Source organism: Citrus sinensis, chromosome 3, assembly GCF_022201045.2.
Source record: "Citrus sinensis cultivar Valencia sweet orange chromosome 3, DVS_A1.0, whole genome shotgun sequence".
Taxonomy (NCBI): domain Eukaryota; kingdom Viridiplantae; phylum Streptophyta; class Magnoliopsida; order Sapindales; family Rutaceae; genus Citrus; species Citrus sinensis.
This window is the reverse complement of record NC_068558.1, coordinates 51937591-51953592: the sequence shown is the minus strand read 5'-3', so window position 1 is coordinate 51953592 and position 16002 is coordinate 51937591. Positions and strand designations below refer to the sequence as shown.

Below are 16002 nucleotides of genomic sequence, written 5' to 3'. Positions count from 1 at the left end.
AATCCACATGCATCTTAACTATTCCAATTTCCACACACAAGCATACACAAAAGCACCAGCAAGTTACCAATAGAACCCTATCGCTTGAAGCTCAATACACAGCTCTACGTGTAGAATTACATTAAATTGAAAAAGGTACATAAATAACTAAATAAGGATAAAAGGAAACAGCTAATCAAGTTTGACATGAACACTAGGAAAAACTACAATAAGAATAATCTAAACCTAAGAATCCAACTACAAGATCATGTGTTCATAAATCTACTTCAACAAATAAAAAGCAAACTAGAAATCTTACACATTATAAGCCAAATTGGATTATTATCACGTCCTAAGATTCAGAGTCTGGCATTCTTTTTGGCTTCTTACTCTTCTCCGAAACAGCCTTAGCAAAGGCCTCCACAATCCTCTGCTGAGAGTCCAAAATCATCTCAGTACGCTTCATCTCCATTTCCATTCGCATAGTCTCAATCTCTCTTGCCATCTCCATCTTCATCTGTTCCATTTTCACAAACCCGTCCCCCAACATCCTAATCGCTGCCACCATCTCAGCCACCACAGGCTCCCTTTCTCTCTTCCCCATCCCCGTACCCGTATCATCACATCCTCTCAATACCCTTGTCCCATAATTCACTGCTGGCCCAGACCCGGAACCCGACGCCGAACCGAAATTAGGTTTGTGATTGAAGTTAGGGTTAGGATTAGGGTTAGGGTTTGTTCCAATCTTAGCATAAATCTTAGGCCCAGGTTGAGCTATACTAACTCCGGTGGGGATTCTAATTCTAAACCCACTACCACCACCACTACTAGGGCCAGAATTAATACCATTGCGATATAAATTATGAACGCTCCTCGTATTGACGACGCCGTTTTTGAAATTCGAGCGATCTTGGTACAAATCTTGATTCAAATCTTCATCGTCTTCGTCATCGTTGTCGTCGTCATCACCGCTATCCGAGTTGTAATCGGCTTTCACAGACGGACCTTTCTCCATGGCGTCCATCCTCTTGAAGTGAACCCACGACGACGAGAATCTGGAGAGAGGCATCGATTTAGCGCGCTGGATCTCGGTACGGTACCTTTTGCGGAGCTTCTCCATCTTGTGACGGCACTGGACGGCCGTCTTCGCGGGTGAGGCGGCGGGACAGCGTCGGCCCACCGCGTCGGCGACTTCTTGCCAGTGAGTGGCCTTGAGGTTCCCGCGACGGAGGGCGTACCACTTGTCGCGGTAAGCGTCGATAAGGGCGACGGTCTCGTCGTGGGACCAGCAAGGAGGCGGGAGGCGGCGAGGGTTGACTGAGGGCGTATGTACAGGCGGAGCAGGTAGAGGCGCAGGCGGTGGTGGGGGGGTTTCTTGAGGGATCGGATCTTGGGGCGTGGGAGGAGACGACATGGCGTTTTGTGCGGGGGAGAGGAGAACGGTTAAGGCGCGCACGACAAAAGGAGAGGAAGAGAGAGGAGAAGAAGGAGAAGAAGAGAATGATAATAATGAAACGACAGCGTGTGAGTGTAGGTGTAGGTGTGGGCGTGGGTGGTGGTGGAGAAAGTGGGGTTTGGTTTTGGTGACATATTATTGATTGGAAGGGGGGGGGGGAGGGTGGGGGGGGGTGCGGCTGATTTTGAGATCTAGTTAGTGAGGATTGAGGCCACCGCTTAGGTGTGAGAGGGGTGGGGGGCTAACGTGCGCCGGGGGTGATGTGGTGGGGTGGGGTGCGGGGTTGCGCTTGCGCACCCAAGGCCAAGGCGGTCCACACTTTCTGACTTTGTTGTTGTTTGGCGACCAGTTGTGGTTTCTCATTATTATCGAATAAATATAAAATATACGTTTATGTGTGTGTGTATAAATGGTCAATTAGATGAATGAGATGAGAATAGTAGCGTTGGTGGATGCAGTAACCCACCCATCGCAGCGCTGTGGGTGGGTGGGGTTAGGTTTAGAATTAGGTGGTGATTGGGTTTTGTGTGTGTGCGTGTGGATGGATTATTGGTGCCGTGAGTTTTGGTATTTTTTACTGCGGTGGTGTAACTTTTTTTCTTCTTAATAGAGTAGTAATAGTAGAATTATTAGTGTGCTTTGTGCTTTGAACTTAGCTTAGTTGTGTTGGTTCAATGGAGCGGCGGTGAGTGAGGACTGAGAGGTGAGGTAGAGGCAACCAAATGATAATTGTTGGGGAGGATTGAGGAGTTTTAAGGCCAATTTTATTCGAGTTGGGAATTGCGTTACCCTTATACTTTACAACTGACACTTGTGGTGGTCCGCCAATAGCTTCAACGGAAATGCTTAAAGGCCCGTGCGAAAGAAAGACCGAAATTGGGCCTCTATGAATTGTGAAAGTATTTGGCCTCTCTATTTATTTCATTAATTTCACTTTCTAATTAACTCTATTTATTTTTCAAATTTCTCTTTTCATATACGCTAGAATCCTTATAATTTTAATAAGAGTAATTTTATTATAGTCATAAAAAAAACCATAATCTTAATTTAGGCTAATAGTAAATAAGAATGAACTATAAACTATAGTAAATTATAATTTTTTTTAAAATCTCGTCTTAAGTAGCGGCGAACCATAATGAAAACGGACAGGGATTGCAGCATCAGTGTGAATTTTGAAAATAAAATTAATATATAAATGTTACATCTAAATTATAATTGAAGTTGAAAAATATCCCTGAATTAATTAGTATATTCCCAATATCTTTAATTTTTTTGTATCCTACCTAAGTACCTGTAAAAGTCCTACAAATGTTGTTGTAATTTCATTACAACTTATCTTTTGTCATACGTAGTAAGAAACATAACCATCTTCTTTAGTTTAATATTCAATTCAAAAAATATTTTTTTTTCAACTCGTCTCTAAATCTTATTGTTGTTCCAATCTTTGATAATGCTAACTTAATATCGACTTTTTTTTCCTTTAATTTTTCAACTAATATTTTATTCTTTTTTTATGATTTATTTTGGATGGGATGAGAAACACTAACCATTAGACACCGTAATTTACTTATATTATAAATCTGTTTGGGGCAGATGCGCTGCCACCGCGCAGCTGCCCCCCAGGCCAATTCTAGGGGAATATTCCCCTAAAATTAGCCTGGGGAGCAGTTGCCCCAAACAGGTCATATAACTTGAAGTTGAGTGACTGTGAGGAAAATGCACATTCATAGCAAGTCGAGCCAAGCTAAGTAATATTTTATTTTATCATTTAATAAGTCAATAATGAATAATTTTTATTCGTTAAAAGGACATCGAACCGATGTTAAGAGTTTTTTTTTTCACATTTACTTTTTTGGGCTTATATCTAATTGTTATTTGACTACAACTAAAGTTTCCAGCTTCTACCCCTAGTTTTAAAGAACCAGCTCCCATGTGGTAATAATTATTTGTATGTTATAAATATATATATATATATATATATATATATATATATATATATATACTTTTTTTTTAACCATGTCTATCTCTTTTATCAATGTCTATATATTGGATTTGACATGCTTCATTAATCAATTATTAATACAATACATACACTAATCAATTATAAAATGGGTAGGGCTATTTGAACCCACCAAATTACTCAATAAACTTATTTACTAAATAAATCTACCATCAAATTTTGTAATTTTTAATTTTTAATTTTACTCAGTAAACTCACTTAAATATCTAATATACCCTTACTAAACCCAATTTTTCTAATAATAGTGATTTTACTTAAACCCATTAAATTTATTTATAAACCCATTAAATTCTTCTGAAAAATCGGTTGAATATAAGTCAAAATCTTCTTCTGAAAAAATAAAAAAAGAAACAAAAGGAAAGGAAACGAATTTATTGCTTTTAACATTTCAGAATACATTCATGAGATACTTGTTTGAAGGTATTTGAAGTTGATTTATAAAGGAAACCGAAAGAAAACCTCCAAGGACAAGAAAATGCTTTCTTGGAGTGAAAAGAAAAATCTTTGACGAAGGACACTAAATATTTGTCTGTTATGTTGCTGGTTTTGAATGTATCTCTCTATCAATTTCGAATGGAAAAGAAAAAAAAAATAAAAAATCAAATGTAAATAAAAAAATTTCATATCTATTCATGATTCAAATTATTGTCAATATTGTTTTGTTCCTCCATCAAATTAATATCCATCAAATCAATAACAACCAACTCTGTTGCTCTAAATCGAATCACATGTGTCATTTAACAAAAATATATGGCTTGATAGAAGAATCACAGCTCTTGATTGATTAGGGTTTAATAAAAATCTTATTAGAGTTCTATAAAATTATGTTGAATATAAAGATGAGTTCAAAGAATACAAATTTTAATTTTTCTTTCTTTTTTATTATATTCTAATGTTCATAATTATAGTTTAATTTAGGGGTATTTTAATCATAAAAAATTATTTTAAAAAATAAATTTATTAAGTAATTTGGTGGATTTAAATAACCCAACCCTTACAAAATAAATAAATAATTCTCAATTTTTTCAGAAAGGATATTATTCCATCAATGCGTCCGTGATCATCCCCACATTAACTAACTACCCAAACCGCATAGACTTCCCGTCATCAAAGCGAGCAATACAAAATTTTTAAAAGAAAATAATAATAATAATAATAATAATAATAATAATAACTGATTAATTAATTAAATTGACAAACGAAAGTACAGAGGATGAAAGAGGTTTTTGGACTTCTTGGACTTCTTCTCAATGGTAATCTCTTCGGGCTTCTTCATATTAACATCCTTTCTGAAAAATTTCACCTTCAATTTACTTTCGGCTCAAATTTCAGAAATTGATAATCTAAGAGATTGAGACTTTCAGAGAAAGCAAATGGGAGAGAAAAAAAGAATTGTTTATTTATTTTCAAAAAGATGGTAATTTGGGAAATAAAGGAGATAATTAAAAAGTCGGGGTTAAAGATACAAATATCATTACCCTTTATTGTAAGAGTAGAGAGGGAGAGAGAGAAAGAGAGATATATATTTTATTTTAAAAGAATAAAATCAATAGAGGGGTTTTAAAAGGATTTTTTTTTTTTTTAATTTTATCATGGACCCACGACATAGCTAATTCTAGCTTCTTAGAATGGGTTTGGGCTGGGCTTTAGGTAATGTTCTAGACACAGGCCAGTTCAATGTTTGTCTCTATAAAGCTTTGGGAAATTAGACGTGCTATTGGCAGCCCCCTCAAAGTCCTCTTGCAGCCCCTTCAACATATTTATTGTTTTAACCTGAGTTAAATCGCTGTATTAAGTTTTAACCCTAGCCGGGAGTAGATGGCAAGCCCAAAAACTTCTTTGGTTCTGCAGGATCAGTAACAATAACGGCCTGGACATCTTCTTTTTTAAGCATTGAACAAGAAGCATTTTGGTTTCTTTACCTCTCAAGTGAAATTGGCACGAGAGTGATAAATATGCAAGAACATGTATTTCACTCTTTCAAGGATGATTTCTACCAACTTTCTTTCACCTATTTTCTTCTTCCACCACCGATGTTGAGTTCTTTCAACGGTTAAATTCGTTGAAAATACAAATTTCTTAAACTTTTCAATTACACTTTAGGTCTTTATTTTTCATTTGATTAATGCCTGAACACTAAGGATTAGGTAAAAGAACAGAGGTTTAACGAGTATTGGAGAATTTATACTAAAAGGGTGTTGTAAAAAAATTGTATGTTTTTTTTAGTTATTTTAGTGAAGAAAATATAGAAAAGGGAATTTCACATTGTTATAGGTAAATTTATGATCAAATGAGGGAACACCTCTGAAAGAGTACAACTCTAAACCTTGGCCTACAAAATTTGGTATTATTGTCTTGCTCATTGATTTAGAGCATCTAAATTAGATTCATAGTATTTTTCAAAAAAAAAAATTATACTTGTAAAAATAATAGTTGTCTAGGCTGGACATTTTAAATACAAACTTTGAATATATTTTTCTGTGTTTTAATGCATCCGCATTTTTCACACTAGATAAAGACTGCTCGTAAAGATTTAGATGTTGCAATAGCATGATAAATTGGTCAACTAAAATGGGCTTAATGTGACCAAATTGCCATGTTGCAAATGAGGGTAAGTGCTAGCTAGCTCAAGCTGCTCAACATCTCTCCCTTTCATCCTCTCCAAAGTCTTAAAAACTTTCATCCATGATTGCACTCGCACATGTTCGCTCGTCCAAGTGTCTCCCCGTGAAGAATCAGTACAACTGTCAAAAAACGAACAAATTATTAAATAAATAAATAAATAAACGATCACAACAAATTATAAAATTTGTACTTACCTACACGTACTACATTATTCGCTTTTGTCACCTACCCTTGTTGCCCCTACATTCCTCTCTCGCTCACCAGTCACCACTCATTTTCTTTCCCAATTTTGCAACCCTGTCTGGACTTTTGATAGGCACCTCCAAAAAGTTAAAGAGAATGCACAACATCATATGCATGAGAAGCCACAAGATTAATGAATTAATTTACATTAGAGACTTTGTTATTAGCCAGACTGTAAAGAAGAAACTACAATATCTGTACTTTACAAGCACCAAATAATTTGAAATCCAAAACCCAGAAAAGAAAACAAATACAAGACATAAAACAAAAGTTTATAGTACACCAAATTATGAGTCCACTGTGTCTGCCAACTCAAAAAAATGAGCAAGAGTAAAACACAGTCACTACTCTCTATTTCTAACTACACTGACAGCTTTGCATTAAAGCTTTTAAACAGCAAGTTGCTGTTGTTGCTTTTGTTGTGAGGTGGTTTCGTCTTCGTTGAAACACGAGTGGAGCTTCGCTGATCTTGCAATGCTTAAAGATGATTCTGCTACATTTAGTGGAGGCTGTAGCAGTAGCATCTCTCTTTGAAGATAGGTACAGTAAGTGTGAAAAGCATTTGGGGTCACATTTAAATGGAAACTCAATCCAAATAGAAAGTCCAATTCAAGAAAGTTCATTTCTATTGTGCTGATTCCTCCAACTTTTGCATAGTAAGCATTGTTGTAGTACCTGAAAATTAATTATTTGAAAAAGAAAGAAAGAACCTTAGTTTGTAAAAAGTCAAAAATGCAAAATGTGAGTTACTAAAAGAGACATGAAAATGGATTTGCCAATTGCCTCAACTTTTAAAGCACATGCATTTACATTGGTATGGTGATAAAAGGAGTTATTGATTTTTAATTAAACAATTTGCACACTTACAGAAACATCTTCATCCATCATACATCATATATATATATATGTATATATATGCATTTTGGCTGTTTATCTGGAAACCAGCAAGGGATTCACACGACTAGATTTAGTTGGGATTTGGGAAGTAGAAAATTCAAAATGCTTCACAAAATTCTTCGAGATTATAGCCAGAAGCTCTAGAAGATATCAAAATTCACTAAATTAAAGCTAAACTGTGTATGCATCAAATTTCAAGAAAATCAACAAAACCCGATTTCAAATTCAAGAAATTCATAGCTTATAACTTACATGTCATCCAAGAACTTAGCAGCAACCATGACACTGGTGATAAGCAAGCGATGAACATTGAAAGAATTGATTGGCAGCGAGGGTTGCCTTTGAACGAACCGATCAAGATAAACATATGCAACGATGAAACAAGAAGGGCTACAGTTTGCATACTTGAAAATTCTTTCAAGATAGCTTTGAATTGAGATTGAAGGGCGAGTTAGGCCATGAAAGACTGAGATTTTTTGAGGCTGAAACCGACAGTTAATGTCGTTAGATTCGGAAACCCTTTGAAGGAAAGAAGAGAGAAAAGTGATGAGCTTTGTCATTACATTCGGATTCTCTAGCTCTGCCATTGATGAGCAAAAACTTTTTCTGCGTGGAGTTTTGTCAATGCTCAAGTTGAGCTATTTAAGGTTTTAAGAAAAAAGAAAGAAACAGGTTCGGTGGTCAATGGGTGGCAACTTTTACGGAAATTTAATGAAATAACCCAAATTTATGGTAATTTATAAAAATGTTCTAAATTCTCATGTCGTAAAGCATTAGTTTTGTGTTATGCTCGTTTTCTCACCCAAAAATAAAAAATAAAAATGTTATAAATTAAATTTCTCTCTCTCCCTCTTTTCAGTTAAAAAAAAAAATCATTCAGATAATAATGCCTAAGAGAAACACCATCAACAAACATAGTCGATCGTCTATATAGACATATATTTGATGCGGTTGATATGCCGAATTAACATGTGATTATACTTTATAGCATTATTATTAAAGGTGATCTTTTTTTTATATTAAAATTGGAAAAGTTTAATTTGAATTGCTTTTATAAATTGTATATATATATATATATAGCCAATTTATATATATCCAACTATTTTTGAACAAATTAAAAGAGCCCTCGAGAATTTGAATTATGACTAGCATGTCCCAATTAGTGGGGTATTGAATCTTTTGAGTTCTTTTTGAGGTGCAAGTTTTGGGCTTTTGAGTTGGGTTATGATTATTTAATTTCAAAGTTTGATCTGTGTGAGAGGGAACGAAAGGTGGGTATCATAGTGGATACTGGTGGGTATCATAGTGGATTAGTATCTTTATCTTGAAAAGAGACGGATGAAATTGAAGTTTACGGTGATTTATTTGTGGTAATGGCGATGGCAATGGCATGTCGTACCCATCATGTGATTACATGTGAAATTTTTTAATTTAATTTGTGGGTTCCACATTTTTGAGATCTTGCATGTGTGATGAATGAGTCCTCACAAATTACAATTTCGTGATAGAACATGGGATTTGCTATGCTGGTCCACAGCATGAAGTACATGCTCCAAATACATGTATGCTCAAAATTATGCGTTTATGGTTCGTGCATGGCTCGGGTTCAGGGCATGTTTAAGTAGCCGCCAGATTGAAAGATCCAAATAGATTTGCATAATCTGTCTGCAAATCCAACAGCACCCTTCTCTTCAATCTTTGTTGTTAGTTAAATGTTAATAATAACAACAACAGTATTCATTTTAATTTTAAGATAAAGTAAATACATCAATAACAATATAAATTCATTTTTATTTCAATTCTTACATTTTAAGTAAACAACTTATTCTAATTTACATTTCTTATTTTGATTACCAATCAACAAGCGCACCAATAACTTCCAAGCTTCTAACGTGATGGTCCATAACAATAGTTATTTCATCAAATGGACCATAGTACCCCAAATCCATTATCATTTAAATTGATTCATACAACTATGATACCCTAGTTCGGACTATTTTATAAACAATATGTATATACAACGCAATAATTATAATCTAATGATCACAAATTTTGTAACACTTTTGAGAGTTTGCATTAGACATTTCAATTCAAATTAACTCGTAAGTTTGTAAATCTAATGAAAATGGTCTGATTGTTGTAGCATATATAGTGGTTATAAGATAGTTTAAACTCGACAAAATAATAATAGTAATAGAAAAAAGTAATTAAGGATCAAGGGCATGAGAAGGAAGAAAAAAAAAACAAATTGACAAGAAAATTAGTTGTATTTAGGAAATGGGTGTGGGATTAATCGCGTGTCGGTGGCAGTTACGTATTTGAATCCCCAAGCCATGTGCTGTCCCATGTGAATTCTCCCTTACATCATATAATTTGTACCACAGTTCACAAATAAAATAAACAATTACTATATTTATGTATGTATAATATAAAGATTAAAGACCATACATACGTAATGGATTAAATTAAAACATGCCCACTTCACTTACACATTCTTTATTCAATTGCATTCTTGTAGTAAGGCCTCCCTCCAACTCCAAGCATAAGCCCAGGATTTTGGAGATCAGCTGTACGAATGAAATTGTATTCGTATTTGTTCGGCTCCTGCCGCACATGCTATTGGTTTTTGGGCATTTTCTTTTTTTAATCATGTCTTTTGAATTAAATTTCCCACCGACGGCTTATTTTGTCAAGTAGCTTAATAAAGATTAAAGATTAGCCATGATATCTAATTAAATTTTAAAGTTTTTTCTTCTTCTTCTCTTTTTTCTTAATTTTAATTTTTTCCCTTCATCTTCGTTTATTATGCTTCCTCATCCTCTTCATCACTTTTTTTTTTTTTAATGTACCTCTTTCTTCTTCTTCTGAATCCATACTCCCTACTCTCACTCGAAAAATTAAATGCATCATAAGAGTAGTGTTATTAGCATATCAATAACTTTATAAAAAAAATGAAAAAAAAAAATCTCGCCACACCCCTTAAAACAATGGATAAATACATATTGAGTTTGGATGGACTATTTAAACTTCCTAAATTCTTGTCTACACCTATTTTAAAAGTACAATAATTATTAGAATTTTAAAATCTCAAAATTCTTGTTCTCTCTACATAATTTCAAGCAAATTAAAAACTTATCTTTCACTCTCTTTGGCCCTGGATTCTTTTTCTTCATGAATTCCACTACATATTATTCGTGGCATTTGAATTGGACTTTTTTTTTAATTTTATTTTCAAATTGAGACAAATATTTATAATTTTATATAGATTTACAGGGGAAAAAAATTATCACTTTCATGGTTTTGTTCCTATGAAACTCTATTGAGTCTAAATTTCACACTCTACTCGACTTTCTAAAGAGCAGAGAAAGTTTTCGACTCCCACATATTTGGCCGTTGTGACTCTGTGAGCAGAAGAAAGCACTCTGAATTGGAACTTTCTTTTTTATTTATCTTAATTCTTACTGTTTGTTGAAGTAGTATGCTCAAGAGATTGACGGATGAAGACCGCCATATTTTAAAAGTTCATCTGCAGAAGAGGGAGATAAGGTAATTTTAGAACTAAAATGAGATTTATAAAAGTGTAATGTTAGGGATCCCAATTTAGTTTCAACTGATGTGACATTCATAAATTAGATGATAAAAAATAAGTAATAAATAATATTATATTTATTATCCAATAGATAAATGACACATAATATTAGAACTTAAGCTTGAACTCAAATGATAGAATCTTAAGCATTATTATTTATAAAAAGTCCAATAGTACTACTATTAATGGTTAATGAGATAATATAATTAATTCACTTAAATTTTGTTAAAAATTATAAACTGCTTAATAAATAACAGATTATTTAAATAAAATTTAAGATATCTATCATTACTCTTAATTTCTAAGTTTAAGAGTGGTGGTATTAATCTCCTCCATTTATCTCATTTAACCTCACTTTTTAAAATAGAATATCAAACCCCATTTAATTTCCAATTTGTCCCCCTTCTCTGTCATATCTTAAGAGTGAAGACGGTGTAACCCATCATCTCTCTGCTTCCTTACTTCTTCTTCTTCTTCTTCCATTTTCTTTTTCAATTATATTTTAAAATCACACAACTTAATCGCCCGCAAAGAACAAAAGGATTAAAAAAAAAAAAAATTTTTGAAGAGAGCATACAAAAATGAGAGAACAAAAGTGTGCATATTTACCCATATGTGGAGATTGAAAATATGTACTAAAATTAAAGTCAAGAAACAAATAGTTACTCCTCAATTTACTTTGAAGTCAGCCTCACAAAATATGTACCACGAAGACATGAAATTTAGGAGTGAAAGACAACTGTGAACATAATTTTTTTATTTTTTATTTCTACGAATGGCTAAATTTTGTTCAATCATTTTTCTTGCTAAAAATCCATTTTTTAAAATGAATTTATTCTCGAAAATAACTTCGATTTTATAGCAAGGAACTTCAATTAGACTGCCTTTAAATGTATCTTTGATTTAAATGGAATTTCGAGTCTGCAAATTTATGGGAGGGTCGAGGACAAGTACTTAATGACTGGGCTCAATATAGTCAGACTCCTACACTGCCCACTTTAAAGGAACGTGAAAAATTGATTCTGAGGACTCCCCACTCCAGAATCTAAATCCAAAATGTACTCACAGCATTAAAGACAGAGCTCAATATATAAAGATCAATAGAAACACAACACAAAAAATATTTGAAAAAGAGAAAATGGAACTGATAAAGCATTAAATAAAGCGGCAATACTAATCAGCTATGAACCAATTATAAGGCTATGGCGAAATTCCTATGATCTGGTACTAAACAAATAGTACGATTAGGAAACTCCATTGGGTCTAAACTTCACACGTCTACTCAACCGTCTAAGGAGCATAGAAAGTTTTCGACTCCCACATTTTCTGACCGCTGTGACAGTGTGAGCAGGAGAAAGCACTTTGAAACATAATGCTACCGTAAAAACTTCCAGGTTGGGCTCAAATGAAGGCTTTATATGTATATAAAACAGGCTATTCTGCAAACTGCAGTTGGCTGAGAAGCATTTCAGAATCTTCATCACTGTCTTCATCATTCTTCTTGTTATTTTCAGCAACAGCTTCATCAGTTAAGCCAATGAGTGACATATAATCTTTCTCTTTACGGTAACCCGGTTGTCTTAACAATGCTACAAAGGCCTCCTTGCTTCCCATATCAGATTCTTCCTCACAAGCCTTGAAAAAGTTAATGACATTTACAGGCTTCGGCCTCCAACTCTTGGCTCCCTCAGCTGCAAAAGCTCCCTTCAAGCAAGACAAAGCCTCCAGAATCCTCCTCTCTCTGATATGCCCTTCGGCAAGAGTTTCCCATGAAGTTGAGTTTGGCTTTCCTCCCTCTTCAATTATGCTATTAAAGAAAGCCTCAGCCTTATCAAAATTCCCTTCTTTAACATACCAGCTCATCATAAGATTTGCTATCCTAGGGTCATAAGATGACTTTACTGACAACCACTCCTCGAATATCTTTTCCATCCCTTCAATATCCCCAATCCTAGCCAAAGAAGAGATCATGGCATGGTACCCCAAATTTGTAACACCAGGAAAAACTGATCTGTAAAGATTCCACACCCTATACACCTCCTCTTTTTTACCAACACTGCCGTATAGACTTAAGAGATAGTGGTATGGTACCCTATCCCGACCAGTAATTCTACTCTCAACCCTCCTCAAGCTCTCCTCAGCTTTTTCAACCTGTCCCATCTTAATATACATTGTTGCCATTGTGCTAAATGTAGTCCAATTCGGATTAACGGCTTTATCCACTTTCATCAGTTCAAATACCCCCTCCATCTTTTCTGTGGATCCTTGGGATCCACAAGATGATAACCAAATGTTGTAAGAATATACATCCAGTCGTATGCCCTTCTCCTTCATTTCAGAAACCATTGACTCAACTTCATCATATTCTTTGATTTTCATATAAAGAGTCATCATCACATTGTATGGAAGTGAGTGCACAGCATAACCTTTATCTCTCATTTTGTCGATTAGTAATTCAGCATTTCCTCTCATCCTAGCCCGCACATAGGCATTCAAAAGAGCCCCATATACTCTCCTGTCCTTCAAAGTATCAGGAAGACTTAGGAAAAAATCTTCAGCACTGGCAACTCCATGCACTTTGGCGATTAGGTCTAATTGAATAGCAGCATCACTCGCAGATAATCTGAACCTCTCTCCTCTATTGTTCATCCAGTCATATACCTGCAAGAATGTTAGAAATTTCAATAAACATGTCCATGATATAAGGTATATCATTTATCAAACTCTGTAACACTTGACTAGAACAGCAAAAATGATGGTGAGGAGCCAAATCCAATCATAGCACTATGACGCATGGCATCAATCAAATCACCAGTTCATTAATATCTGTACGCACAGTGCATCGGCATCACCACCACATCTTTGTGGTACAAGGTTAAAGTTCTAGCTGACAAGCTTAATCATTCAGCTCTAAACAATTTTTTCAATCAAACACACTAAGAAATTGAAGACTAGGTTTTCAAAGGCATATACAAAGCTGTGTGCGTTTGAAGAGAAGGGAACCATAAACCCACCCGAAGAACCCAAAAAATAAAAAGATTTCAATCAATTTCATTTAGTAAAGAACAAGTAACAGAGCAATCCAAGACAACCTCAAGAGCATGTTTGTAGCGCCTGAACTTCCTCAACTCTTTGACAACCCTACAAAGCTCCCATTTGGTGAGGCTTCTGCCGCCCTTCTCCCAATCATTCAAGACAGAAGCAGAACCCAGTTGAGGGTTGTCCATAAGAGATAATTTCCTGAATATAGCGTTCCATTTAATCATGGGTCTTCTCTCGAAGTCCACTGTTCCATAGCTGTGAATTTGTGACATCGAGCATTTGATGACCGGCAGCTTCTGTCTCTGGTGCTTTATTGCACTTTGCTGATGGAGACGGGTAAAACATCTGGGGATTTTGCAGGGGAGAGGTTGAGTGCGTGACTGTGAGAGACAAATCTTATGGTGATTGTGCAGACTCGGTTGAAGTATCATTTCTTTCTTTCTCTCAGACCCTTCGAGGAGACAAGCCAAGGCAAGCTTTACAATTTTTAATGACCGTCAACTGTGAAACGAAGGAGACTTGCTTTCGTTCGGGGCCTTGGAGATAAGTGATAAGTCGAGAGCGGTAATTACATTGATGCCTCGCTCTTTATCTTCAATTTTCGATGTCCACCCCGCATCGATATTTTTATTTTGCGCCGCGCCCACCGCATTTTGATCTTGGACCAGAATCCAGATCTAAATATACATACATACATACATACATACATACATACATACATACATATATAAGTTTGAAAAAGTTATTAAATGTAGAGTTTAATAGTACAATGAAATTGTATTTTTTTTGGAACTCTAATAAAGCTTATAATATTAGATATTGGACCAGAACAGCAACATGCATACATATTAAACTATTACAAGTTTAATAACCTTTTCATACTTACATATATATAAAGGCAGTTGTTACGTTGGAGCATGTAGTCCCCAAAACTGTTGGATATATACAGCTAAATGTGAGTAACTGAATTTGAAATAATCGTAATAATATACATCTAATAACTCTAAGAGTTGCTCTGCGTTGGGATGTTCAACGTAACTGAACCCATATATAAAATAACAAGAAAGCAAAGCTCTACATCGACTTTACGTTTGTTGCTTTCAAGTCCCTGCGACAATTTGAGGTCGTGCTATATAACATAAGGTTGTGCTATAATAAATTTTCATATGAATAATTATATTTTAAAATGTGAACTTTGATCAAGTTTGATCTTTTATGGCTGTGCATGACCAATAATTACAGGCCATAAAATCAGCAACTGTAAAAATGTCAGAAGTAGTTCAATTTTTTTTTTGTTGACGAGTAGAATATACGTATGACATTTTTTTTTTTTTTTTACAATTATTGCAAAAATATCGAACGAGGCTATTTCATGTTTGACAAATACATACTGTATATCAATTATCTCGATCTCAAGACGGCGGAGTTAAATCACATCGGAGCTCATACATACATACATTTATTTATTTTTAATTAAAATGAGGATGCCTTCATTAATTAAAGAATTATATATATATATATAGATAAAATACAGTCTCAAATTTATTAAAATTTATATTTTAATTAATTTTAATTGTGTTTTATAAATAATCCGCTGTAAGTCAATTTGAAAAAGAATTAATTAACATTTGATAAAATTTATTTTTAAAGGCACAATAATATTTTGAAGACAGATGTATGTGTTTAATAAATCTCTGTATTAAACTACTCTAAAATTATAAATTTTTTAATCAAATATAACGTTGAAAAAAATTTATTTAAATATTTATAAACATGCATATAAAATATTTTTTTTATTATGCACATATAATAATTAATAATTAAAATAAATATTTTATATTATTAATTTTTTTATCTTATTATCTCATTATATTTGATAATAATAATAATAATCTCTTATAAGTTGATGATTTTATTTCCTAATTAATAATGATAATTTTATAATTTATATAAAGATGTATATAAAATTATATTAAGTATAAAAATAATTTTTAAAATCAAAATTTCAAAAGCTACTCATTCCCTCTTTTTCAAATCTATTATAGAATAGAATGATTTAGTCAAAAGTAATTTATAAAAAAAATTTACCAAACACTAAAATTAATTTTGAATTTTTTAAAATCACCTTTAAACCTTTCAAAAAAAAAAAAG

General features: G+C 33.9%; 3 protein-coding genes across 3 annotated transcripts; all 3 read right to left on the bottom strand.

The window, feature by feature from the left end:
- Positions 1 to 84: 84 nt before the first annotated feature.
- LOC127901286 (trihelix transcription factor ASIL2) lies at positions 85 to 2137 on the bottom strand. The gene has a single exon (XM_052438283.1). It carries the CDS (start codon positions 1391 to 1393, stop codon positions 332 to 334), a length of 1062 nt encoding a protein of 353 aa, XP_052294243.1. The 5' UTR covers positions 1394 to 2137; the 3' UTR covers positions 85 to 331.
- Positions 2138 to 6453: 4316 nt separating this feature from the next.
- LOC102622295 (cyclin-U4-1) lies at positions 6454 to 7919 on the bottom strand. The gene is made up of 2 exons (XM_006464342.4): positions 7473 to 7919; positions 6454 to 6998 (listed from the first exon to the last, which is right to left on the bottom strand). Exons 1-2 carry the CDS (start codon positions 7805 to 7807, stop codon positions 6713 to 6715), a joined length of 621 nt encoding a protein of 206 aa, XP_006464405.1. The 5' UTR covers positions 7808 to 7919; the 3' UTR covers positions 6454 to 6712.
- A 3960-nt stretch (positions 7920 to 11879) lies between these two features.
- Positions 11880 to 14473, bottom strand: LOC102622597 (pentatricopeptide repeat-containing protein At1g02150). Its single transcript, XM_006464343.4, has 2 exons — positions 13902 to 14473; positions 11880 to 13470 (listed from the first exon to the last, which is right to left on the bottom strand). The coding sequence occupies exons 1-2, from the start codon at positions 14280 to 14282 to the stop codon at positions 12244 to 12246; spliced, it is 1608 nt and encodes a 535-aa protein (XP_006464406.1). The 5' UTR covers positions 14283 to 14473; the 3' UTR covers positions 11880 to 12243.
- Positions 14474 to 16002: the final 1529 nt, after the last annotated feature.